The 24,332-nt window shown below is 46.2% G+C and overlaps 2 protein-coding genes across 8 annotated transcripts in view; one reads left to right on the top strand and one right to left on the bottom strand.

Moving 5' to 3' along the window:
- Positions 1–17,804, bottom strand: part of fsaf1 (40S small subunit processome assembly factor 1) — a 35,816-nt gene extending 18,012 nt beyond the window's left edge. The window contains exons 1-3 of one of the 2 annotated variants that reach the window (XM_069885093.1): positions 17,682–17,804; positions 8,939–9,255; positions 5,069–5,125 (exon numbers count right to left, since the gene is read on the bottom strand). In XM_069885093.1, coding sequence (XP_069741194.1) covers positions 5,069–5,125; positions 8,939–9,255; positions 17,682–17,754 — 447 coding nt within the window. In that variant the 5' untranslated portion in view covers positions 17,755–17,804. Of the gene's footprint in view, positions 1–5,068; positions 5,126–8,875; positions 9,256–17,681 lie in introns of both variants that reach the window. The other variant, XM_069885092.1, reaches the window with a different exon arrangement.
- The window catches only part of gnpat (glyceronephosphate O-acyltransferase), a 58,372-nt gene continuing 51,729 nt past the window's right edge, over positions 17,690–24,332 (top strand). For 3 of the 6 annotated variants that reach the window (XM_069885082.1, XM_069885083.1, XM_069885084.1), the window contains exons 1-2: positions 17,690–18,063; positions 20,394–20,520. In XM_069885082.1, coding sequence (XP_069741183.1) covers positions 17,705–18,063; positions 20,394–20,520 — 486 coding nt within the window. In that variant the 5' untranslated portion in view covers positions 17,690–17,704. Of the gene's footprint in view, positions 18,064–20,393; positions 20,521–24,332 lie in introns of those variants that run through there. The other 3 variants (XM_069885088.1, XM_069885086.1, XM_069885087.1) reach the window with 2 other exon arrangements.

The following is a 24,332-nucleotide window of genomic DNA, read 5'->3' as shown; positions in this document are numbered from 1 at the left end:
ATTACTTCATTTCCTTTATTCCGAAGGGGTGAAATTATATGTGTACCTATGAGTTTCAGATAAGGTTGCCACATTCTTAACGACTAAGTGATATTTCCTCCTTAAATCGTACATGATTTTCTCCAGGAATACAACCCTGCATTTCCGTATTCTATTGTGTAATATTTAGTTGGGAGTCAGACTTCCACATGACAACTATACATTACCTGACTATAGCCAAGGCAACCTTCATAAACTGAATTTGGTACTCGGACAGTTTAAAATACATCCATAATGCTACCCAGAAGGTACAATTCTGGATCCTGTGGAAAATCCACTTTTGTAATTTTTTTTCCAGAATGTCCCCCAAGGATCTCATGCACAGCCAGATTGAATGGATAAAAGTTCCAATCTCCACACCACACCTAAAGCACATTTCAGAGATTTATGATTTATGTAATTTGTTTTGTTGAGGTACAGTTGATACAAGAAATTATATTGCACCAACGTGTACTTGGCATTAATAACAGCTGTCATGTCGAGACACACCATTTCTAGTTACACTGTTTCATGGGGTAACAATCTACCAGTGCAATGCAAGCTTCTGCAGAGCATGTCTGGTCATCAATTCTCCACTGCAGAATTCTGGAAGGATTTGAGTGTATTATTAAGACAAATTATGAAGATAAAGATACAAAAAAAAACTCGAGAATATTTTTACTTGGAAATATATATGAAGCAGATACGAAATTGAAATTGGATAAATATCAAAAAAAATTTGAGTATAGCAACAGCAAAGAAATGTGTAGCAATAACGTGGAAAACAGAATCATGAAAAAATAGAAATGGCATATTGAAATGCACAATTGTATACCTTTAGAAAAAATTACTTACAGTCTAAGAAATCAAGTTGAGAGTTTTTATAAAATTTGGGAGGCATATATGGATTTTGTGAACAAAAGTCCACCCACATGCTCCAATTTACCCACTCCTCTCAGTTAATAATTGTGAAAAATAGTTAATAAATACAGTAAATGCTAGTAATATATAAATTTAGGTGCTCTTTTTTAGAAAAAAAATTGCATCATTTTGTATTGTTTGTTGCAAGCTATTATTTCATTGAATTAATGTTCTGTATTGATGCAAAAGGTAAATAAAATGTTGGGAAAAAAAAGCGATTCTCCATTACATCCACCAAACTACAGATTTCCATGCCTTCAACCTTGAAATACTAGACATGTATGTTTTATAGATGCAGCAAGAGGGAATGATTCAGTGCAAAAACGTTTCTCACATGGCCTTTAAACATTAAAACATTAAAAGATAACAGCATTGTACAGACCCTTCGGCCATCCATGTTGTGCTGAACCATATGCAAGTGCTAACCCTCCTTACCCTAAAATTCTATACTTTCCTTTCATCCATGTGCCTACCCAATGGTCTTTTAAAGGCCCCTAATACAGTAAGACCTCATTAGAACGCGGAAGTTGGGGTCCAATATTTCATACCGCGTTACAGCCGAGTCGCGGAACAGAGGCATATATGTCAGAGTGCCCATGGATAATCAAACCCAAATATTACCAGTTTTCAAAGGATCCGCTATCTATAACTAACAATTTCAATGAAAGAAAGCAAGTGCATTCTTTTAAATATTGGGATTCTGAATTTTAATCAACTTATTTTATAGAAATTTGCAAAGTTTAGCCACTTTCAGATGGCCAGCATACCCGAATGTAAAGCCGCCTAAAATACCCAAATGTAGCTGTTGGAGGCCACCTGAAAGCGTAAAACCCATCCCCGAAGTGTACTTACTCAACCAACCTCGGGGAGGTATATTCTCCGCTTCCAAGCACTCCCCCTTGGCACCTGAAAGCAGCAAGGGCTTTCAGGTGCCTAGCAGAGGGCGGGCTGATGACAGCTGGTGGCCCTACTCCCTGCGCCTGACAGCCCCCCTCCCCGCTGCCTGACAGCCCCCCGGCGGGGGACTAAGGGGCTGGAGTGCTGGCCGCCCCAGCCCTGACGTCCCGCGCTGGGGTCTGTCAGGCAGTGGGGAGGGTGACTGTCAGACAGCTGCCCCTGCCCTGACTCAGGAGCCGGCGTTTACTCCACGGCATCTCTCCCCGCTGCAGATCTTTCAGGTGCAGAACACTGCCTTCAGCTCTGCCACCTGAAAGTCCCTTGTAGACAACAGCCAGTTCCAGAGCCACATTCTCCAGGCAATTCCACCTGAAAGTGGCTTTTGTTGTCCACAAACACCCGCACTATAAGTGATTCCGCAGATTAACGAATTGCGTTCTAACGAAGTTTCAGTGTATTTCAGCCTCTACCACCACTCCTGGTAAGGCATTCCAGGCCTCAACAACTCTATGTAAAAAAAAACTTAGCCTAATGTCTCCTCTATACTTCCCTCCCTTAATCTTATTCACTTGTCCTCTAGTGGTTGTTATTTCCCCTCTAGGAAACAGCTATTAGCTGTCCAACCTATCTATGCCTCTCATAATTTTGTAGTCCCCTCTCATCCTTCTACACTCCAAAGAGAAAAACGCCAGCTTTGCCAACCTTGCCTCATAAGACATGCCCTCCAATCCAGGCAAGATCCTGGTAAATCTCCTCTGCACCCTTTCCACATCCTTCCTATAATGAGGTGATCAAAACTGGACACAATACTCTAAATGTGGTCTCACCAGAGACTTGTAAACCTGCAACATGACTTCTCTACACAATCCCCCTATTAATGAAGCCCAGAATCCCATAGGCTTATTTTAACTATCCTATCAACCTGAGCAACTACCTCGAGGGACGCATGGACATGAGCCCCAAGATTCTCCTATTCATCCACGCTCTTAATTAACCGGCTTTTCAATTTGTCCTGCCAAAATGCATCATCTCACACTTATCCGGATTGAACTCCATTTGCCATTTTTCTGCCCAACACTGCATCCTGTCCAGGCCCTCTTGCAACCTCCAGCTCTATCTACAATTCCTCCAATCTTCATGTCATTTGGAAACTTACGAAGAACAAGGGACTGAGAACTGATCCCTGTGGCTCTCCACTAGTCACTATCCTCCATCCAAAGTACCTCCCTTCCACCACTACTCTCTGTCTTCTTCCTGCAAGCCAATTTTTTTTATCCAGACAGCCAAGGTTTCACTGATCCCATGCCTCTTAACCTTCCGGATGAGCCTCTCGTGGGGGACCTTATCAAGCACTTTAATGAAATCCACATGGACCACATCTACCACCCAAGCCTCAGAAATTTCTTTTGTCACTTCCTCAAAGAACTCAATTAGGCTTGTGAGGCACGACTTTCCCTTTACAAAGCCATGCTGACTATACTGGAGTAAATTATACCTCTCCAAATCCTGGTAGATCACATCCTTAAGAATCCTTTCCAATAGTTTACACACCACTGGCATGAAGCTCATCGGTCTAATAATTCCCAGGGTTCTCCCTATTACCTTTTTTAAACAAGGGGACTACCTTTGCCATTCCCCAATCCTCTAGCAACTTCCCCGTAGTCAAAGAGGACTCAAAGACCACAGCACATGCTCCTGAAATTTCTTCTCTTACCTCCCACAGTAACCTAGGGTACATCTCATTTGGCCCCAGGAACTTATCAATCTTGACAAGTTCCTCTTCCATAATCACCATATTGTCCAGCACATAGACCTGCTCTGTTTCAACTTCATCCTGATCAAGGTCCTTTTCTTTTGTAAATACTGACACAAAGTCTTCATTCAGGACCTCCCCTACCTCCTCTGCTTCTAGGCATGTTGCCTTTTTTAATCTATTAGTGGCCCTATCTTCACTTTCATCATTTTCTTTTTAACATATAGAATGCCTTGGGGTTATCCTTAATCCTACCTGCCAAGACCTTTTCATGCCCCCTTCGAGCTCTCTTAATTTCCTTTTAAAGCTCCTTCCTGGCTTTTATATATTTCTCATGAGCCCTATATGTATCATAGGGTTGCTTCTTCCTCTCTACAAGTCGCCTTACCTGTTTCGTCATTCACGGTTCCCTTTTCCTACCATTTTTTCCTTGTCCTAGATGGACAAACCTGTCATAGACCCAGCTCAAATGGTCCCTTAACTTTCTCCACATTACTTCTGTGCTCCCCCCCTGAACATTTTTCAATTAATATTCCTTAGTTCCTGCCTAATCCTTTCATAATTAGCTCTTCCCTAGTTAATCGCTCTCCTATTTAGCCTGAGTTCATCTTTTTCCATAGCTATACTAAAGCTAAGGGAACTGTGATCACTTTCACCAAAGTACACCCCCACCAAGAGGTCTTCCACTTGACCCGGTTAAATTACCCAGCTCCAGATCCGGTATGGCCTCTCCTTTCGTCAGCTTGCCTACATATTGTGTCAAGAATCCTTGAACACACCTAACAAATTCAGCCCCATCTCCCCCCTTTGCAGTCAGGAGATCCCAGTCAATATTAGGGAAGTTAAAATCACCCACGACTACAATCCTGTATTTCCTACACCATTCTAAAATCTATTTATCTATTTCTCAATGTCTGGGAAACTATTTGGGGGCCTATAGACTACTCCCAGCACAGTGATTGCTGCATTCCTATTTCTGATTTCCACCTATACTGACTCAGTGGTCTCAGTGTCCTCCTTCTGTCCTTCTGTGCAGTTGTGATACTATCCTTAAGTAAAAATGCCACTCCCCCCTTCCTTTTTTTTTTAAAAATAAAAAACAGCTATACCAAGGTACCTGCATCATCCAATCCTGTCCTTCCTCAAGCCAGATTTCAGTAATGGTTACAACTATGGCAACCCTTCTTGGTTGGGCCCAGCAAGCAGTTTGCGGGACCCAAAATAAAATGGAAGTTTTGGCTCAGGCTTTAATAACCATCCATCTGGAAGATGTGCATTTTCTCCCATAATACAACACATATTGACCTATAGTGCGACACAATTACACTCCCCTCCTCCCTGCTACAAAATGTCACCCTTTCAAACATATCCAATCTCTCTGACCTTCATGAGACCCTGTAGAAATTGGAGGCTTTTCTCTGCTTTGCACAGAAAACTGATTGAGTATTTATCCCAAAACAAAATGAATACAAGACTTACCCTCTCCAAGTTAAACTCACTTTGTTTATCGTTGTCCTGCTCAGCAGATTCTGTCACCTGAACATAAGAAATTGGAAGAGTAGTAAGAACGTAAAAATTTTTTAAGTGATAGCATCAACTTTTAAACCCATTTGTAAGGAACTTTTCATTACAGGCCAAGTACATCTTATCCAATCTGCACAGGACCAGAAGTGTTTCGGATTTTGAAATATCATTTTTAAAAATGCACTAATTCACTCAAACTTAAAGATACATATATTCACATTACAATTGGTGGTGAGGCCCTCGGCGGCTCGGCATTGCGTGAGGCCCTCGGCGGCTCGGCATTGCGTGAGGCCCTCGGCGGCTCGGCATTGCGTGAGGCCCTCGGCGGCTCGGCATTGCGTGAGGCCCTCGGCGGCTCGGCATTGCGTGAGGCCCTCGGCGGCTCGGCATTGCGTGAGGCCCTCGGCGGCTCGGCATTGCGTGAGGCCCTCGGCGGCTCGGCATTGCGTGAGGCCCTCGGCGGCTCGGCATTGCGTGAGGCCCTCGGCGGCTCGGCATTGCGTGAGGCCCTCGGCGGCTCGGCATTGCGTGAGGCCCTCGGCGGCTCGGCATTGCGTGAGGCCCTCGGCGGCTCGGCATTGCGTGAGGCCCTCGGCGGCTCGGCATTGCGTGAGGCCCTCGGCGGCTCGGCATTGCGTGAGGCCCTCGGCGGCTCGGCATTGCGTGAGGCCCTCGGCGGCTCGGCATTGCGTGAGGCCCTCGGCGGCTCGGCATTGCGTGAGGCCCTCGGCGGCTCGGCATTGCGTGAGGCCCTCGGCGGCTCGGCATTGCGTGAGGCCCTCGGCGGCTCGGCATTGCGTGAGGCCCTCGGCGGCTCGGCATTGCGTGAGGCCCTCGGCGGCTCGGCATTGCGTGAGGCCCTCGGCGGCTCGGCATTGCGTGAGGCCCTCGGCGGCTCGGCATTGCGTGAGGCCCTCGGCGGCTCGGCATTGCGTGAGGCCCTCGGCGGCTCGGCATTGCGTGAGGCCCTCGGCGGCTCGGCATTGCGTGAGGCCCTCGGCGGCTCGGCATTGCGTGAGGCCCTCGGCGGCTCGGCATTGCGTGAGGCCCTCGGCGGCTCGGCATTGCGTGAGGCCCTCGGCGGCTCGGCATTGCGTGAGGCCCTCGGCGGCTCGGCATTGCGTGAGGCCCTCGGCGGCTCGGCATTGCGTGAGGCCCTCGGCGGCTCGGCATTGCGTGAGGCCCTCGGCGGCTCGGCATTGCGTGAGGCCCTCGGCGGCTCGGCATTGCGTGAGGCCCTCGGCGGCTCGGCATTGCGTGAGGCCCTCGGCGGCTCGGCATTGCGTGAGGCCCTCGGCGGCTCGGCATTGCGTGAGGCCCTCGGCGGCTCGGCATTGCGTGAGGCCCTCGGCGGCTCGGCATTGCGTGAGGCCCTCGGCGGCTCGGCATTGCGTGAGGCCCTCGGCGGCTCGGCATTGCGTGAGGCCCTCGGCGGCTCGGCATTGCGTGAGGCCCTCGGCGGCTCGGCATTGCGTGAGGCCCTCGGCGGCTCGGCATTGCGTGAGGCCCTCGGCGGCTCGGCATTGCGTGAGGCCCTCGGCGGCTCGGCATTGCGTGAGGCCCTCGGCGGCTCGGCATTGCGTGAGGCCCTCGGCGGCTCGGCATTGCGTGAGGCCCTCGGCGGCTCGGCATTGCGTGAGGCCCTCGGCGGCTCGGCATTGCGTGAGGCCCTCGGCGGCTCGGCATTGCGTGAGGCCCTCGGCGGCTCGGCATTGCGTGAGGCCCTCGGCGGCTCGGCATTGCGTGAGGCCCTCGGCGGCTCGGCATTGCGTGAGGCCCTCGGCGGCTCGGCATTGCGTGAGGCCCTCGGCGGCTCGGCATTGCGTGAGGCCCTCGGCGGCTCGGCATTGCGTGAGGCCCTCGGCGGCTCGGCATTGCGTGAGGCCCTCGGCGGCTCGGCATTGCGTGAGGCCCTCGGCGGCTCGGCATTGCGTGAGGCCCTCGGCGGCTCGGCATTGCGTGAGGCCCTCGGCGGCTCGGCATTGCGTGAGGCCCTCGGCGGCTCGGCATTGCGTGAGGCCCTCGGCGGCTCGGCATTGCGTGAGGCCCTCGGCGGCTCGGCATTGCGTGAGGCCCTCGGCGGCTCGGCATTGCGTGAGGCCCTCGGCGGCTCGGCATTGCGTGAGGCCCTCGGCGGCTCGGCATTGCGTGAGGCCCTCGGCGGCTCGGCATTGCGTGAGGCCCTCGGCGGCTCGGCATTGCGTGAGGCCCTCGGCGGCTCGGCATTGCGTGAGGCCCTCGGCGGCTCGGCATTGCGTGAGGCTTCGGCGGCTCGGCATTGCGTGAGGCTTCGGCGGCTCGGCATTGTGTGAGGCTTCGGTGGCGCAGCTCTCGGCGTTGAGTTACAGGGAAAGATTGGGACATTATTCCTCAAAACGAAGAAGAATGAGGGGAGATTTGATAGATGTTTACAAAGTTATGAGAGGAATATAGAGAGAAAATGCTCTTTCCACTTAGATTGGCTTTAGGATGAAAGGTTTAGGGAGAACTTCAGAGAGTGGTGGGAGTTTGGAACAAGTTGCCATCTAACGTGGCAAATGCAGGCTCACTCTTAAGTTTTAAGGTTAAACTGGATAGATAGGAGTGCTCTGGAGGATTATGGACTAGATGAATGATGTTTCAGCACAGACTAGAAGGGCCGAATAGCCTGTTTTCTGTGCTGCTGTTTTCTATGGTTCGAATACAAATATTTACATATGCATCTATACTCAATAATACACGACTTACGTCTGCGATGTCCCTTTCTCCAAATCGGGATTTCTGAACTCTATTATGGGTCCACGGACAAAAAAAGTTTTGGATTCTGGATCGTTTCAGGTAAGGGATACTCAACATGTACTACGGTTTTGAAATCAAGATACAATTTCTTCTGCCAGAAGTAATCTACTAGAAATATGGAGGAAAACAAGAAGCTAGGAGAAAAATAGGTCTGTGGAGTACATAAAGGAGTATAGGGAGTATATAGAAGATATCTATAGATTTCAGAAACGCAAAATCAACCACTTTCAATATACCAGTAATCCTGATAGAACCAGTTGCCAACAAGGCTGTGGGATAAATAAATGTTATTCAAGAATCTTCTCCTACCGGAAGAACATGGACTTCAGATTTTTGTCACTTTTTAAAAAAATGTTACCACATTGGGGCCTCAGTCCAAGGCTCATGAAAGGCCATGAAAGTAGATAGGGCAGGAAAGGTGAATGGTATGCTTGCCTTCACTGGTCAGAGTCTTGAACACAAAAATCCTCAAAAAATTCCAGGAGATTCGTCAAGCAAAATTTTCCTTTAAGGAACCCATGCTGACTAGCACCGATATTATTATTCCTGCCTAAATCTTCTGCTATTTTTCCTTTAATGATGGATTCCAATATCTTCTCCACCACCGAATGTCAGGCTGACTGGTCTACAATTTCCCATATTCTCTCTCTCCCCCCCCCCTTAAAAAGTGGTACTACATCAGCCATTCTCCCGTCTGCAGGCACTTACCCCGAATCTAAAGAACTATGGAAAATGTCAACCAGTGCTTCCACAATTTCCAGAGCAACCTTTCTAAGCATCCTGGGATGCAGCCCATCAGGCCCAGGGGACTTATTATTCTAACGATTTGCTCACAACCACCTGCTTTCTGGATCTTAATATCCATCAGATTCTCTGTTACCTTCGGTAATTTCACCAAGTCCCTAGATACTGCTTGACCCCTACCCCTTATCTGATCATAACCTATATCATCCTTGGTGAAAACAGATGCAAAATGAAACCTACTTCACTAAGCATGCCTGTTGCTGGTGGGAGCTTTCTTTTCTTGCGATCAGCTGTAAAGCTTACAATTTCCACTGGTTTCTTTTGGCTGACAGTTGTTATCTGATCATTTGGCTCTTTCCTTCCCTCTGCCTTTGTTGACACTATCTGGTCATCTTCTGGACTGAGAAGCTCTGTGCGCAGTCTGATAAGACACTTTGGAGTGTCACCAGAAGTAATTACGGTTTTCTTTTTCTGAAAGTCATTTGATGTAGGCACTGTGATGGTGCAAGGCACAGGCTGAGTCTCTGAGCAAACCCATTTTTCTTCCTTTTCCTTTAGTTTGCTTGTTCTTTCTTCTACTTCAGGTTTCGCTTCATTTTTACCACCCACCACAGGTTCCTCTGTAATAGTCAAAGAAAAATAAATCAATAAAGGAAACAGAGGAAAATAGCTGCATAGTGATGAACAACAAACTTTAATCAGTCTCAACCCGAAACCCTCCACAGATTCTGTCTGAATCATTGAGTTCCACCAGCAACTTGTTTTTAGCTACAAATTCCAGCTTGTAGTCCCTCGTCTCTCCAAACTTTAAACATCGGTCACAATGCATTTTAGGTTTCCTGAGGTTGTGTTCAAGATGGACAAGCTATATCATAAGACAAACAAGAGTAAGCCATTCAGCTCCTTTCACAAACTTTAACATTCACTAACCTTTCCAGTTCTGCTCTGACCCATTTCCTTTAATTTCCTTAATAGCTAAAAAATCTTTACAGATTTGCTCAAAAATTCCAAAGTCATACCTTTGGGACAACAACTTTTTTCTCATCTCTGCTTTGATTGGCTAACAGTATTTTGAAATTGTGCTCTTAGTTCCAAACATCTTAAAGTGGGGGAATAGAGTCCACATTTACCCTATCAAACCCTGTGAGAATTTCATGTCTAATGAGATTACCTCTCATTAACTAAACTCTAGAAAGCATGGGTCCAGTCTAATCTCTTCTAACAGGACAAATCCCTTAGCCCAAGAATCAATCTGATGTGCTTTCACTGCACTCTCTCCATCACAATGAGCCAATAGATAGGTAACAAATCACTGATATCCCCTCTCTCAGCTCTGCAGGTTGTTCATTCCTGTTTTACTCCACTATGACACAGCAGTACAGTAGAGCATATACTATAGAAACCCAGAGCAATCCCATCCACAGGAGTTATCTGTGTGCAAGTCTCCCTGTGACCAGTTGGTTATCTTTAGGTGCTCCCATTTTCTCTTACATGCAGGAGAGTAGGGTAAAAGGCCACTGTAAAATGGTGCCAGTACATGATAAAATCTATGGAGTTGAGTAGGGAAAATGGGATGAATAGAAATGCAAATGAAACATCAACTTTATTTCCCCACTAATATAACTTGATCTGCTGGGCATTTCCACCACATTCATTATAATAGGATTAGTGTAAATTGGTGGATGATGGTCAGGGATCCCAAGGGCCTTTTTCTTTTTTTTTTAATTTTTTTTTATTTTTCACACTATAAATATATATATATATATATATATATATTTATAGAGAGAGTTTGTTGTCATTTTTGTTCTTGTTACATCGCTTCATATCTCTGTCTGTTTTGTAGTTGTTCTGCAAATTTTCATACTTTTTCCGGATCCGAGAATAGTTTGCTTTGCTGTCCCGGAATAACTATTTTAAGTACCGCTGGGTATTTCAACAAAAATTTAGAACCTTTTTTCCATAGGGTCGTTTTTGCTGCATTAAACTCCTTCCTCTTCTTCAGGAGTTCAAAACTTATATCTGGATAGAAAAAAAAATTTTGACCCTTGTATTCCAGTGGTTCATTGCCTTCTCCAATATATTTTCTCTTGTAGTATATCTTAGGAATTTTACTAGAATGTATCTTGGTTTTTGTTGTGGTTTACGGGCTAATGTTCTGTGTGCCCTTTCTATTTCCATTTCTTCCTGTAATTCTGGCCTTCCTAGGACCCTGGGGATCCATTCTTTTATAAATTCTTTCATATTTTTGCCTTCTTCATCTTCCTTAAGGCCCACTATCTTTATATTGTTTCTGCTATTATAATTTTCCATTATATCTATCTTCTGAGCTAACAGCTCCTGTGTTTCTTTAACTTTTTTATCAGATTCTTCTAATTTATTTAAGTCATCTACCTCCATTTCTATGGCTGTTTCTCGTTCTTCCACATTGTCTACTCTTTTTCCTATTTCTGTCATGATCATCTCTAATCTATTCACTTTTTCTTCTGTACTTTTTATTCTTCTTTTTATTTCACTGAATTCTTGTGTCTGCCATTCTTTTACTGTTTCCATATATTCTTTAAAAAAAATATATCCATGTACTTGCCCTTCCCTTCATCTTCCATTTCTCTGCGTTCTTCCTCCTCTTCTTCTGAGTCCAAGATCTGTGTCTTTTACCTCTGTCTCTTCTGATTTTCTTGTTGGGTTGTTTATTTTATTTTGTTGGGTATTTTTGTTCTTCTTATTTTTATTAAAAGTGTCTTGGTGATGGTCTTATTCCTCTGGGTTGGTCATCTGTTGTTTCTTTGATTTTCTATTTTTATTCTCTTCCTTCTTGTTCCCGTTATTTTCTGTTTTCCTGTTGAGAGTCTTACTGTCGTGTTATACTTGTCTGTTTCAGCTGTGGAGATTTTACTCTTCAGCTGGTCCCCCCTCCCGTCAGTGTTATTTTTGTCTTGTGCTTCGCGCATGCGCGAGGATTCGCGCATGCGCAGTTGCGTTCTTTTGTTTGGCTCCGTGAGCCATCTTTGTAGACCTGAGTTCGGGGTTTCCACTGACCTCAGGGAGTGGGCTTCTCTCTCCACGGCTGTCTTCCTCATACTGGTAAGGCCTTCACCTTCCTCTTCCGACGTCCTTCCTTCTTCCCGTTGTTTTTGGTTTTTCTTTCTTTGCTGCCATTTTCTCCACACTTGCACTTTGTAATGGTTTTTGTGTTAGTGACTGTTTTTTCTCTATCTTTTTTTTACTTTTCTAGAGAGGGCTGGAATTCCCCTACCGGCCACTACTCCATCACGTGACTCCTCCCACCCAAGGGCCTTTTTCCATGCTGTATCTCTCCATGACTATTGATGGAGTGTGTACTGTCAGACGTGCATAAAACTAACATCCCATCGAGAAGACTGTACAAGCAACCATGTGACACATACCGATGACCACTTCCTCCCCCCACCTTTAATCAACTACATTCAGAACTCTCAATGTGGCCCCTTTGACATCAGCAAGGCCAAACACAGACAAGGTGAACAGTTCACCAAGCATCTTCACCCTGTCCACAGTGATCATGAAATCCTGGTTACAAGTTACTTGAATGTTCCTTCCTGCAACAGCTATCTGTTATGTTCTCGGTTGCACCATCGGAGGTCTTAATAAACACTAAGAAAAGCTTGTAAGCACAAATCTTTACACATCAGGTTACTGGTCATGTATTGGTACACCATCACATTGAACATGCTCACCACTCAAGTGTCATGTGGCTCTTACAGTCTTGCAGTGATCATGCTCCAGCATAAAATAGTCCCAAATTTCCTCTGTATATAACATCCCTCCTTCTTAAAATTTTTTATTAAAGATTATAATATTTATTAAGGTTTAAAATTTCTTAAAAATAAATTGTTACTGCTTCTTTACCTGCACTTGCCCTTAAGAATTAATTATTCCAATTACACAATTGCAGTCCTATATTTATTTCAGCGGAATTGTACTGGTGGTAGGATGTTGCTTCTCCACCTCGTAGACCTTGTTGCGTCTGGTTTGGTGGTGTTAGTACAGTTGTTTGCCTCCTCGGTTCTCCTGTTGCTTGCTGTTCAGTCGTTACGGTGTTGTTGTTTGGGGTTTCTCCTCACATTCCCTCACAAGTTGTTGGAATTTTAGAAGCTGCTGGTCCTTCTGGCACTTTCCATGTCAGATCTGGTGTTGGGCAAATGTGGATCCTGTTTCATCTCAGCTGCCTGCCAGTTTCTGTCTCAATGATGTATGTATGACCTTGGTGTCTCAGCTTCTCTAACAATCTTTGCTGGACTCCAGTTTTTTTTTTTGTTTTTTTTATATAATCACTAGCTCTTGAACATGCTGCCCTCTGAAGAGTTCAGATAGTGTTTGTGCATGTTCATTATAATGTTGACGACTTTCCTCTTGTATGTCAGTCAACTTTCTTCTTGTTTCCTCTTGGTCGTCTGGTGGATGGATTTTGCTTGGCAGGGTTGTCTTGTACTTTCTGCCATTCAGAAACTCTGCCGAGGATTTCATGTCGGCCCTCAAGGGTGTTGCTCACAAGTGACAAAAGGGCGAGATAGGGATCTTCCTTTGTCTTTTGACATTTTGTGAGAGTACGTTTAATTGTCTATACGTGCCTCTCGATTAATCCATGGCTCTTGGGGTAATGTGGTGATGATGTAGTGACGGTGAACACATATTCTGCAGCCATTTCTCTGAATTCTCGCGATGTGGATTGGGTCCCATTGTCACATATCACTTGTTTGGGTATCCCCTGTTCTGTGAAGAGCAAACATGCTGCAGCAGTGATGGTTGATGCTTTCAGGTCCTTCGCTTTCCTGATGAAAGGGAATTTGGAGTAGTAGCAGGACACAATCAGATACCATTCTTGGTTTTCTGTGAACAGGTCAGCTCCCACTGTATGCCATGACCTGGTGGGTATTTCCGCAGGTATCATCTCTTCCTTTTGTTGTGTATTTCTGGCATGCCGGACATGTAGCCACCATGTTTTCAATGTCCTTATACATGCCTATCCAGTAAACTGCTAACTTTGCTCTAAGTTTGCATTTCTCCATTCCCATGTGGCCTTGGTGTATTTTCTGGAGAATTTCTTTTTACATTGTCTCTGGTATTACCAGCCGAGACCCTGCCAGCAGTACACCATTCTCCAGGGATATGTCATCCCTGATAGACCAATTCTGACGTATTGTAGGCTGTACCTGTTTTATCCTCTCTGGCCATCCCTGTATCACCTGTTGTGAGAGCAACTGCAGCTCTTCATCCTCTGTGGTTTCTTATTTAATCTGGTTTAATTTGTTATTGGTTTCCCTGATGAAGTGATGTGTCTTGATTTCCATGTCTTTCATTTAGTATTTTTCATTTGGGGAAAGACGTGACAAAGCATTGCAAGCACCATTTCCTTCCCTGGCCTATACTTCAAGGTAAAGTCATAACATTGGAGCTGGAGGAATAGCCTCTGTAGTATGGCTGTTGCCTTGCTTAGGTTCTTTTTCTGGATGTGTTCCAGCGGGCAATGATCACTCTCTACCACAAACTGTCTCCCATTGAGGAATTTTTCACATCATATACGACTGCCAACAGCTCCCTTTCAATATTGGCATATTGGGTCTCTGCTGTTCTCAGGGCTTTTGAGACAAAGGCTATCGGTTCTCCTTCCTGTATCAATGCTGCCCCGAGGCCTCTGGTGGAAATATCTACTTGTAATGTGACAGTTTTTTTTTCTGTCATAGTAGCTCAGTTCTACTTCTCTGCAGACCACTTCCATTAGCTTGTCGAAATCTTGCTGATGCAATGATGACCACTGAAACTCCACATCCTCTTTCAGCAACTCTCTGATGTTGGCTGTGTGGTCTGACATGTGTGGAATGAAGGAACTCATATATTGGACCAGGCCGAGGAAGTTTCTTATTTCCTTTATGTCCTTTGGGTGGTCCATTTCAGCAATGGCTGTTATCATCTCTGGGATTGGCCTGACCTATTCAGGTGTGTTCACCGTTCCAAAAAACTGACACTCCTCCATCTTAATGATGCATTTGTCTACATTGAGTTTGATGCCGGCCCCTCTTGTTCTCTCCATGGCCTCATGTAGGTGGAGATTGTGGGTTTACCCATCTCTGCCAAAGATCTGGGTGTCATCTGCGATGCAGACAGCGGCTTTGCATCCCCTGTAGGTCTCATCTATCTTTTGCTGGAAGATGTCTTTGCTCACCTTTATGCCAAAAGGTAGGTGCAGGAACTTGTACCAGCTGAATGGAGTGTTCAATGTTGTTAGCAGAGTCGATTCTTCATCCAGCTCCACATTCCAATACCCATTCTTGGCATCTAGCTTACTGAAGATTTTAGATCCCGCTAGTTCAAAAGTGATGTCTTCCAGCATTGGTATTGGATAGTGTCCTCTTTTGATTGCTTGGTTTAAGTCTTTAGGGTCCAGACATATTCTTAGGTGGCCATTCAGTTTTTCTTTTACTACTATAGAATTTAACCAGTTGGCTCTACTACTTTTGCTATTAATTGTTTTTCTTCCATTTCTTCCAGCTCCTGCTTTAGCCTTTGTTTCAGCTCTATTTGCATCTTCCATGGAGCATGGATTATTGGTTTGTATTTTGGGTCTATAGTAATGTGGTAATCAAAGTTCCCAAAGCACCCAACTGTGTCATCAAAGCATTCAGGGTACATGTCCATGTGCTCAGCCTTATTTGTGATTGGAGGGCATTGCTCAAGCAGGGTGTCGCTATTGATCCTCTTGGACATTTTTTTCTCCCTGATCTCATTGTTTATAGAGATTAGCTGTAATTTCTGACAACTATTCAGACCTAGGATTCCTGGTCCGTCGGCATCAACCACAAAGAATATGCATATGATGCTCTTTCCTTTATGTTTGCCTTTTATTTGGACTTTTCCTAGTTGTTTATTCACGGGGCCACCATAGGCTGTGAGCGTGACATTTATGGCTTCTAATGTGCCTTCCCCGGGTACCCATTCTTTATGTGCTCAGGGAACATCTGGCGGTACAGTCCAAACGGGAGGACGTTGCTTTGTGATCCTGTATCCAACTTTATTTTCAAATTGAATATTGTTGGTTTGTTTCTGATCTTTCTTTTCACTTGAATTATGGTGTGCAATTCATTTTTTTTCCTCCCTTCCCTTTCTTGGACATCTCATGAAGGAGTATCGATTCGATGCCGAGCGTCAGTGAATCAGAGTTACTGCTGTCACTTCCCTCGACGTGGTGTACTTTCCTTCTATATTCTTGGTTTCTCTTTCTTTGTGTGTCAGACCTACACATCTTTTCCCAGTAACTGACCTTCTCACAGATCCTGCACTTCGAACCATACTTGGGGCATTTCTTGCAATCATCGAAGGGGTGTATTCTGCTGCACCTCCTGCAGTTCTCGGATGTTTGCGACTTTCTCTGCGTGTGCTTTATAGCATCAACCCTTCGATCTCTGTGCTGCAGAGAGAGGGATTGCATTTGCCACCTAGTGGCCTCAAAGGCCCTAGCTGTGTCTACGGCATCTGCTAGTGTCAAGCTGTCTTTTCCTATGAGAGCTTTCTGCCCTTCCCCAGATTAGTTGGTCGACTATTCTCTCCTCATTTCTTTGAACTTGCATTTTGTTGCAATGTTCTTCAGCCTTGTGAGGAAATTATCTACTGACTCATCAGGCTCTTGTTTTAATCCCTGGAACTCATCGCTTTATTCTATGGTTGGATTCAGTTCCAGATGATAGGAATTTTTTTCAAATATTCTTTCTGGGTTATTTTCTTCCTCTTCAGCCAGCTCCCAGCTATTAAACAGGTCTAGTTCTCGCTCCCTCGTCCAAAGGAGGATGTAACTAACCTTTTCCGCTGGGTGTGATTCCCTTGAGGAAAATTTTGAATGCCAGGTTGCACTTGTGCTTGAACTTTTTAAAAGCCTCTACGATGTTGTCATCTTCACAGTCCATTACTAACAGTAATGCTGCTGTTGCGGCCATTTTCTTCTCCAGCCCTGGTAATTAGGTAATGGTGCTTTTTCTTTGTTTCCTTTTCTTTGTGTTTATTTTGGTTTATAGGGATGTTTTTTTCTATATGGTGTGGATTTCCCACCGTTGCCACCATGTTATGTCCTCAGTTGTACCATCAGAGATCTTAATAAACACTAAGAAAAGCTTGTAAGTTTAGAAGCACAAATCTTTACTCATATCAGGTCACTGGACATGTATTGGTACACCGTCACACTGAACATGCTCACCACTCAAGTGTGATGCAGCTCTTACAGTCTTGCAGCATTCATGCTCCAGCATAAAATAGTCCCAAGTTTCCTCTGTAAATAACACTATCCTCACTGCCATAAGGAGGCTAAATGCCACCCAGACCCTTCCACCCTCCTCATTCCATAATCACATCCTGAGAAGAAGCTGTTCCTCAGTCTGATGGTTCTGGCTCTGATACTCCTGTATTTCTTCCCTGACAGGAGCAGCTGATGGAGGGTAGAAGGGGTCCTCAATGATTTTGTGTGTCCTCTTTAGACAACATCCCAGTAGATCATGTCGATGGTGGGGGTGTTGTGTAGAGACTCCAATGATCCTCTCTGCCACTCTTAAGGTCCTGCAGATCTAACTCCAATCCATTTCTCTGCAGTAACCGTACCACACTGCAATGCAGCCTGCCAGGACACTCTCGACAGCGCCCCTATAGAAGATTGACATGCTGGTGGCCGTAGCCTTGTCTTCTCAAGAAGTGCAGTCACTGTTGGCACCTTCCCGACAAGTGAGGAGGTGGTGTGTGTCCACCATAGGTCACTAGTTAAGTGAACTCCCAGGAACTTGGTGCTCTCTACTACGGAAAGTTGAGTCCCTTCAGAGGCACGGAGCGTCTGTGGATTCGCCTCCACGGCCGCGCACACCCAGCCCCTTTTCAATCTAGGCATGCTCAGAGGAGGCCTCCCACGCCCGAGGCCCCTCGGGAACCCTTCCTGCCCTCCGTCCCCTATCTCCCCTGGCAACGCGCTCGACCTGCCACATCCCCAACACCTCTGAGCCGATCGAATTATGCGCCCACAGCTCCTCTCGCTCACCGTAGTGGTACAGCTGGCCGAAAATGGAGTCGAGAAGCCGCCACTCATCCTCGCCGCCATCACACTCGTCCATCGCCGCTCGAGTCCAGGTACCCCACGCGCAAGCGGCGTCAACGTCTCTGCGTCAGAAGTCGGGAAGGCGCGGAGCCTCTGTCGTCACCACGCCGGGCGGGGGAAGGTGGGGTGAACACACGCGGCAGCTGGACGGGGTTTATGTCGACGAAGGTGATTGGCTGGTTGAGTGGCTGGCGGGCGGAGATGGGCCTGGCGGGACACTGGCTTCGTTTGTGGGACAGATGACAGATGCAGGTATTTGGAGCCGTAGATGTCCCACATGGCCCGAAGCAGCATGGCGGGCCCGACTATGGAGTCCTTGTACTCGGTGAGTGAGCCGGGTGCTGTTCACGGAGGCCTCCGTGAGTGTCGGGCGCGGTCTCTGCCTTAAGCCGGACTTGATGAAACGCATCCTGGGCCCCGCCTCAACTCCTGTCAGGGGGGGCTCTTGATCTGTGAGGCCGGTAGTTGCAGATGGGTACCCTCTAAGGTGCGACATTTGGCCCACAATTACGAAGAGGGAGAGTAACAAGTCCCCCTCAGACCAAACACCACCCCCCCCCCCAAAACATTTATCCCAAGAAACGAAAAGACATAGATTTGGAAATTGCTAAGTGTTTTCATGTTATAACAACTAATGAAGTTTTCTGGATTGTGAGCCACCCAATCTAATGTTAGTGGCGAGAAATCTAACTTTTGTAAATTTAATGGTACAGGGATCAATAATAAAGTCTATTAATCAATAGGCCATTTCAAACTGCCATGTAAAATGGAGTTAACTGGGTTAGTGCCCCAGTTATGCAGTAGTTAGAAAAGATCTGACCCGGTCAACCCCATTGGAATCCAACCGGGTCCCTCACCTACCTTGGAAGTAGTTGGGGAACAGTTAAACTTACCTTGGTCATGTCCACCTGGCAATTTGAAAATGAAAATGGCCAACCCGCTTATTCTGGTGACCTCAGCACGTGTGCGTCACTGGGCAGCCAGCATCCAAACATCCGGAGGTACTTCCAGTAAGTATGTGATGTGTCATTGCGGGGCTGGGATCCCAATGGATAGATCCCTCTGCAATTTAAAAGGTGCCTCAGTAATGGAACCTGGGTCCCAGAAGGGCTACCTAGGTGTTGCAGTTTAAAAGAGGCTAATGGATCAAATTTGAAGTTTCCCCTTGCGCTACAATCTGGATAGTGCAGGGTCAGTGTCCACACCCTCTCCTCCGAACTTGAACACTCTGCGATGTCCCTGTACACAAATATAAGATTAAAGAGATCATTTAGGAATGGTTCACTGGAGGTTTTCTACTCAAGATAACCTTTAAATAGCATTCACTTTGTTCCTCAGCCAATTTCGATGTAATGTGTTCTCTGCTAATTTTCACACTGTTGTTTGTATTAGTTTGCTCTGGGCAAAAAAAAAAGTTTTCTACATTATGAGGATGACTGATTCAAAAATGTTTTTGTCCAGCAAATGGTTTTGGGATACCTTCAGCTTGTGAGATGGAATATATGTGATGTATTTTCAATTTCAAATACAATAATTGTAAAGATTTGAAAGGAAATCTGGAAATAAAATAAAATAGTTGATATTTGAGAGAATGATTCCACTAACTAGCTAGTATTTAGTGGAATGCACCAGGTGCATAGGATCTCAAAGTTTCTACTTTGTGAGTAGATTCGAAGAAGGTGTAAAATATCTTAAATGGAATTTTGTGAGGAATTAAAAGGAAGTTTGTCCTTCATCTGCCTAATTAGAACAAAGAACACTGTCTCTAAAGAGATTAGAAAAAGATTCAACTACAGTATAACATAAAACTTTTGTCTGATTAGTTGTAATCAAGAACACACAGTCTGTGATTCACCAGTAGCTTTCAAAAGGTAATTGGATAAACATTTGCTGCTAAGTGGAGAAAAAAAATGGGAGAATGGGATTGGCTGTAAGAAAGAACTGGCATGAACTAAATGGGCTGAGCGTTCTCCTGTAAAGTTATAAGGCTCATAATTTTATTGAATTTACAATCCTTTGAAAGCTGTGGATGAGTTGTAAATCTGGGGATTTTGACCTGCTGGGGTGATACCGTAAATGTGAAGGAATCCTTACCTGGATAAAACCAGTTTTCTCCTGACTGTTACTGGTACATGACTGTTCAATTTCTAACACAGCTTTCGAAATGTGGGTTTTGAATTTTGGCTCTGTTTTTTAAAAAAAATGACACCTGCAAACTAGTGGGAAACAGAACACAGACCATAGTTTTTTTTCAGGAAAAAGGCAGATAAAATTATCAGTTGCAAAAGGCTTTTTGGAAGTTCAAAAGAGACTACTGGGAAAACTAGAGTTGGCTGTAAGGTTTAAAAAAGCTTTTCAAAGTTAAATGGCATATGCAAACAGAAATTGAAGACAAAAAAGCTTGGTGGATGGGTGAGTGTGTGGGAGGAGAACACCAGGGATGAGGGTCACGTGAAATTCAATACTCGTATGCTGTGATTGGTTTAAGCTACCCAATTTGCATTTGGCCACTCCATACCTATGAAGAAGGTCAATGACAGTGGGGGAATAGGAAGGAGAGCTAAATTGGCATGCAACAAGAAGATCAAAATGGCTGTTGCACACAGCATGCAGAAGTTCTACAAATCAATCACTTACTCTTGTGCTTCAATATAGAGCAAGCCACTTTGTGAGCACTGACTGCAGCGACTGCAGCAGACCAGATGAGAAGAGGTATGGGCGAACCTCTTCCTCACCTGTAAGGACTTGTTTAGATCTGGATAGTGATGGAGGAGATAAATTGGTGGGTATGGCACCATTTTCTACATTTTGCAGGAGAAAGTGCTGGAAGAAGAGGGGGAGGTGGGAAGGGATGAGGGGCCCAAGGAGTTAACAAGAGAATGGCTACACAACAAGCAAAAAGGGGGAGGGAGTGTGACTGATGATGCAATCACATTGGAGCTGACAGAAATGGCAAAGGATAATTTGTTGGTTGTAGAAGCAAGGGGGTGAAAGATGACCAAGGGAGTTCCATAGCTGTTCTGTCTATGAATTGGGGGAGTGGTGAGAGCAGACATGCTTGAAATGGAGTGGAATGAGAAACATACAAGATCCTTGGGAAGCACAACAGACAGATGTCAGGATATTCAAGATTCTCCCACTAGTTCAGGGGTGGACAAAACAAGGGCCTCTGGGCCAACTGTGGTCTGTTGTCCATTTTTAAGTAGCCCAGGGTGAATTTTAAAAATGAAATGGAATATGGCCCGTTAGAACATAGTTTCTAACAATAAATTGCACTGTATGTACATTATTCTTATTTTCAATACTCAGTCGGTGCCGTTTTGAACAACTACTAGACCAATTGTTGAAATGTTACTCATCAATGAAAATGTTTACCTCGGTTTAAAAAAAAATGTTTAGATCAGTTTTAAAAAAAACATTTACCTCAGTTGATTAAACATGGTGTAACAGCCCACTAACTGACCTAGTACACAAGATGGCCACTGAACGCAGCAACCGAGTGGACCCTGCGTGGCCAACAACCTTCATTCCTGGTGACAACTGGCACAGCGGGAAACAATGAGCAACAGCGGGAACTCCGACCAATCCGAGGTTTGCATTAATGTGACGCCACTCCTGTCATCCGCAGCAGAGAGAGAATATAAGCCAGATTTCCAGTGCAATAAACTAATCTTCGACTTCTTGGGTGTGTGCCATTCTTTCCATACTTCGTGGTAGCGCACATGCTGCGTTGGTGACCCTGCCAGTTGACCTGAAGATGATGTACCAGGTGTCTCTTCACGCGGTTTCATTGAAGCTGCCAATGTTCTGGGCATCGCAGCCGCACATGTGGTTCGAACAGGCCGAGACCCAGTTCCACCTCCAACAGATCACCGCTGACGACATGCGTTACTACTACGTGGTGAGCAGCACTGTTTCTATCACCAATGATGAGGTTCAGAAACCGTCAATGTTGCCCTCCCTGCGCATTTCAGGGAAACACCACGGCTGACCGTCGCTAGTGGCTGCGGTGGCTGGCCAAAGAAACAACCTTCTCCATATGTGAGACTCCCTATCAGGGAGATGGTTACGAGTTGACACGAGGGCAAAAAGCAGCATTCTGCCATCCTCAGCTTGTGACACTCACAATGGAAAACCAGGCATAGCCCTCAGGGTCACAAACGATTCCAACATCTAAACCTTTGGCACCTGCATCATCCCACTTCGCTTTGGGATCAGCCAGATCACATGGACGTTCACCCTGGCACCAGTGCAGCAACCATTACTGGGGGCAGATTTTCTCAGGGCTCATTGTTGGTAGACCTAAAATGATGGTGGTTAGTGCATGCCAGGACTTTCCAGACCTTCCCCCTGGAGGAGGCCAAGCTACCTGCCCTCACCTACATTCTGTCACTGCTGATGATAATAAGTTAGCATTTAGCCTGGTGGAATTCCCCTCCATTGTGGTACACAATTTACCTCAACAGAACCAAAACCTGGGATATAGCACCACATCCTCACTAACGATCTCCCCCCTACATACCAGGGCACGCTGCCCTTCCCACCCCCCCCCCCGAGAAACTCAACCTTGCTAAGGATGAGTTCAGGAAGATGGAAGAGCTGGTGTGGTGGTCAGACAGTCCCTGGGCATCCCTCCTGTATATGGTACCAAAGGTGGCAGGAGGATGGAGACCATGTGGGGATTATTTCCGCCTTGAGGCCACCACGCCAGACAGATATCCAGTGCTCCACGTACAAGACTTCACTATGAACTTACAGGGGGCACAGATATTCTCCAAGGTCAACCTCATAAGGGCTATCATCAAATCCCGGTCCAACCAGAAGATATTGCTAAAACTGCCATCTTCACACCTTTCGGCTTGTTTGAGTTCGGCAGCGACAAGTCTCAAACTGGAGGACGTCCTCATCAGCCCCAGTAACCAGACCCTCCATTCCGACTTTTCGCCCGATAAGCTGCACCCCCATCATCCCAGCAGCATGGAGAGGACCATTGTTCGATGCAATGCACAACCTGGCGCACCTGTCCATAAGGACCACCGTCAAGATGGTAGCCAGTAGGTTCGTCTGGCACGGCCTCTGCAAGCAGGTCAGCCAATGTGTCAGAACTTGCATGCACTGCCAGACGTCAAAGGTACAGATACGCATTAAGGCTCCACCCCCAAACATTCGAACTGGCACAATGGCGATTCAGCCATGTGAACATAGACATTGTGGGACCCCTGCCTGTGTAATGGAGGGCACAATACCCATTGACGATGGTGGACTGTTTCACAAGGTGGTCGGTAGCAGTCCTGCTAGCGGAAAAACTCAACGGAGGCCTGCGCCAGAGCCCTAATAAACACTTGTGTGGCCCGATTCAGAGTCCTGGAGCACCTGACATCAGACGGGTCCATAATTCGCCTTAGGGCTCTGTGTAGCCTTAGCCAGCCTCCTAGGAACCCAACCCCACTACACCACACCACGGCATACCATCTCCAAGCAAACTGGTTGGTGGAGAGGTTCCACAGGCACCTCAAAGCAGCGCTGTTGGATCGACTCAAAGGTATGGACTGGGTCAACAAATTGCTGTGGATCCTCTTGGGAATCTGCACCACACCTAAGGAGAACTTCAATACCTCAGCAGCTGAAATAGTGTATGGAGCACCCCGGTCATCCCCGGGGAATTCCTGGCCACCACCAGGGAAACAGATGAAATACCAGCGGCAACCCTCGAAAAGCTGAGAGAGCGATTGGGCACACTGGCCCCGACACAGCTTTCACCGCACGGCCAGCCCAAGACATTCATTCCCGGGGACCTGAGAAACTGCATATACGTTTTTGTGCGGTGAGGGGCATACTGGGGGCTGCTACCATGGCTGTATGAGGGGCCATTCCAGGTGGTCAGTCATAAGGGGGCTACGTGTGTGCTGGACATCGGCGGCAAGGAGGAAAGATTTTACCATTGACTGCCTCAAGCCAGCATATTTGGACACCATCCAGCTGATCAACCCAACAACCCCATGGCACAGAGGCAGGCCACCCAAAACTAAGGACAGCGCCCTGAACACCGGTTCTGGGGTGGAGGGGATTGTGTGGCGGCCCATGGCGTCCCGACGTGCATGGTGGCATCTAAACACATCAATCCTGCAAGGGCCATGCTAACTAACTAAATCAACTTTCTTCACGAGCTGCTAGCTGCATGGCGGGAACCAGTGAGCATCGGCAGGAACGCCGGCCTATCTGCGTCCTGCAAGCCGGTGATGTCATTTCTGCTGGAAGCGGTGTAACCACCAGGCCTGGGAGGGCCTATATAAGGCAGGGTGAACAGTCGGTAAAGTAGTATCAACTGTACTTACCTCGTGTCAGTGTCTTGCTTTCAAACTCTGCTGTAGCGCACATTACATTATAATAATTTTGGCAGAAAATAAATTTTTGATGACATGGAGTTTTCTGGCTAAAAACACCATTTTTCTTGCAGTGTAACTGATTGTAATTTGCCTTGGCGAGTCTGTTGTCTATCTCATTGTCGATCCTTGCATCTGATGAAATGGTGCAGCCGAGATAGGTAAACTGGTTGACCGTTTTGAGTTTTGTGTGCCCGATGGAGATGTGGGG

Source organism: Narcine bancroftii, chromosome 6 (assembly GCF_036971445.1).
Source record: "Narcine bancroftii isolate sNarBan1 chromosome 6, sNarBan1.hap1, whole genome shotgun sequence".
NCBI lineage: Eukaryota > Metazoa > Chordata > Chondrichthyes > Torpediniformes > Narcinidae > Narcine > Narcine bancroftii.
Note: the sequence above shows the minus strand (reverse complement) of the source record. Positions and strands in the feature narration are given on the sequence as shown.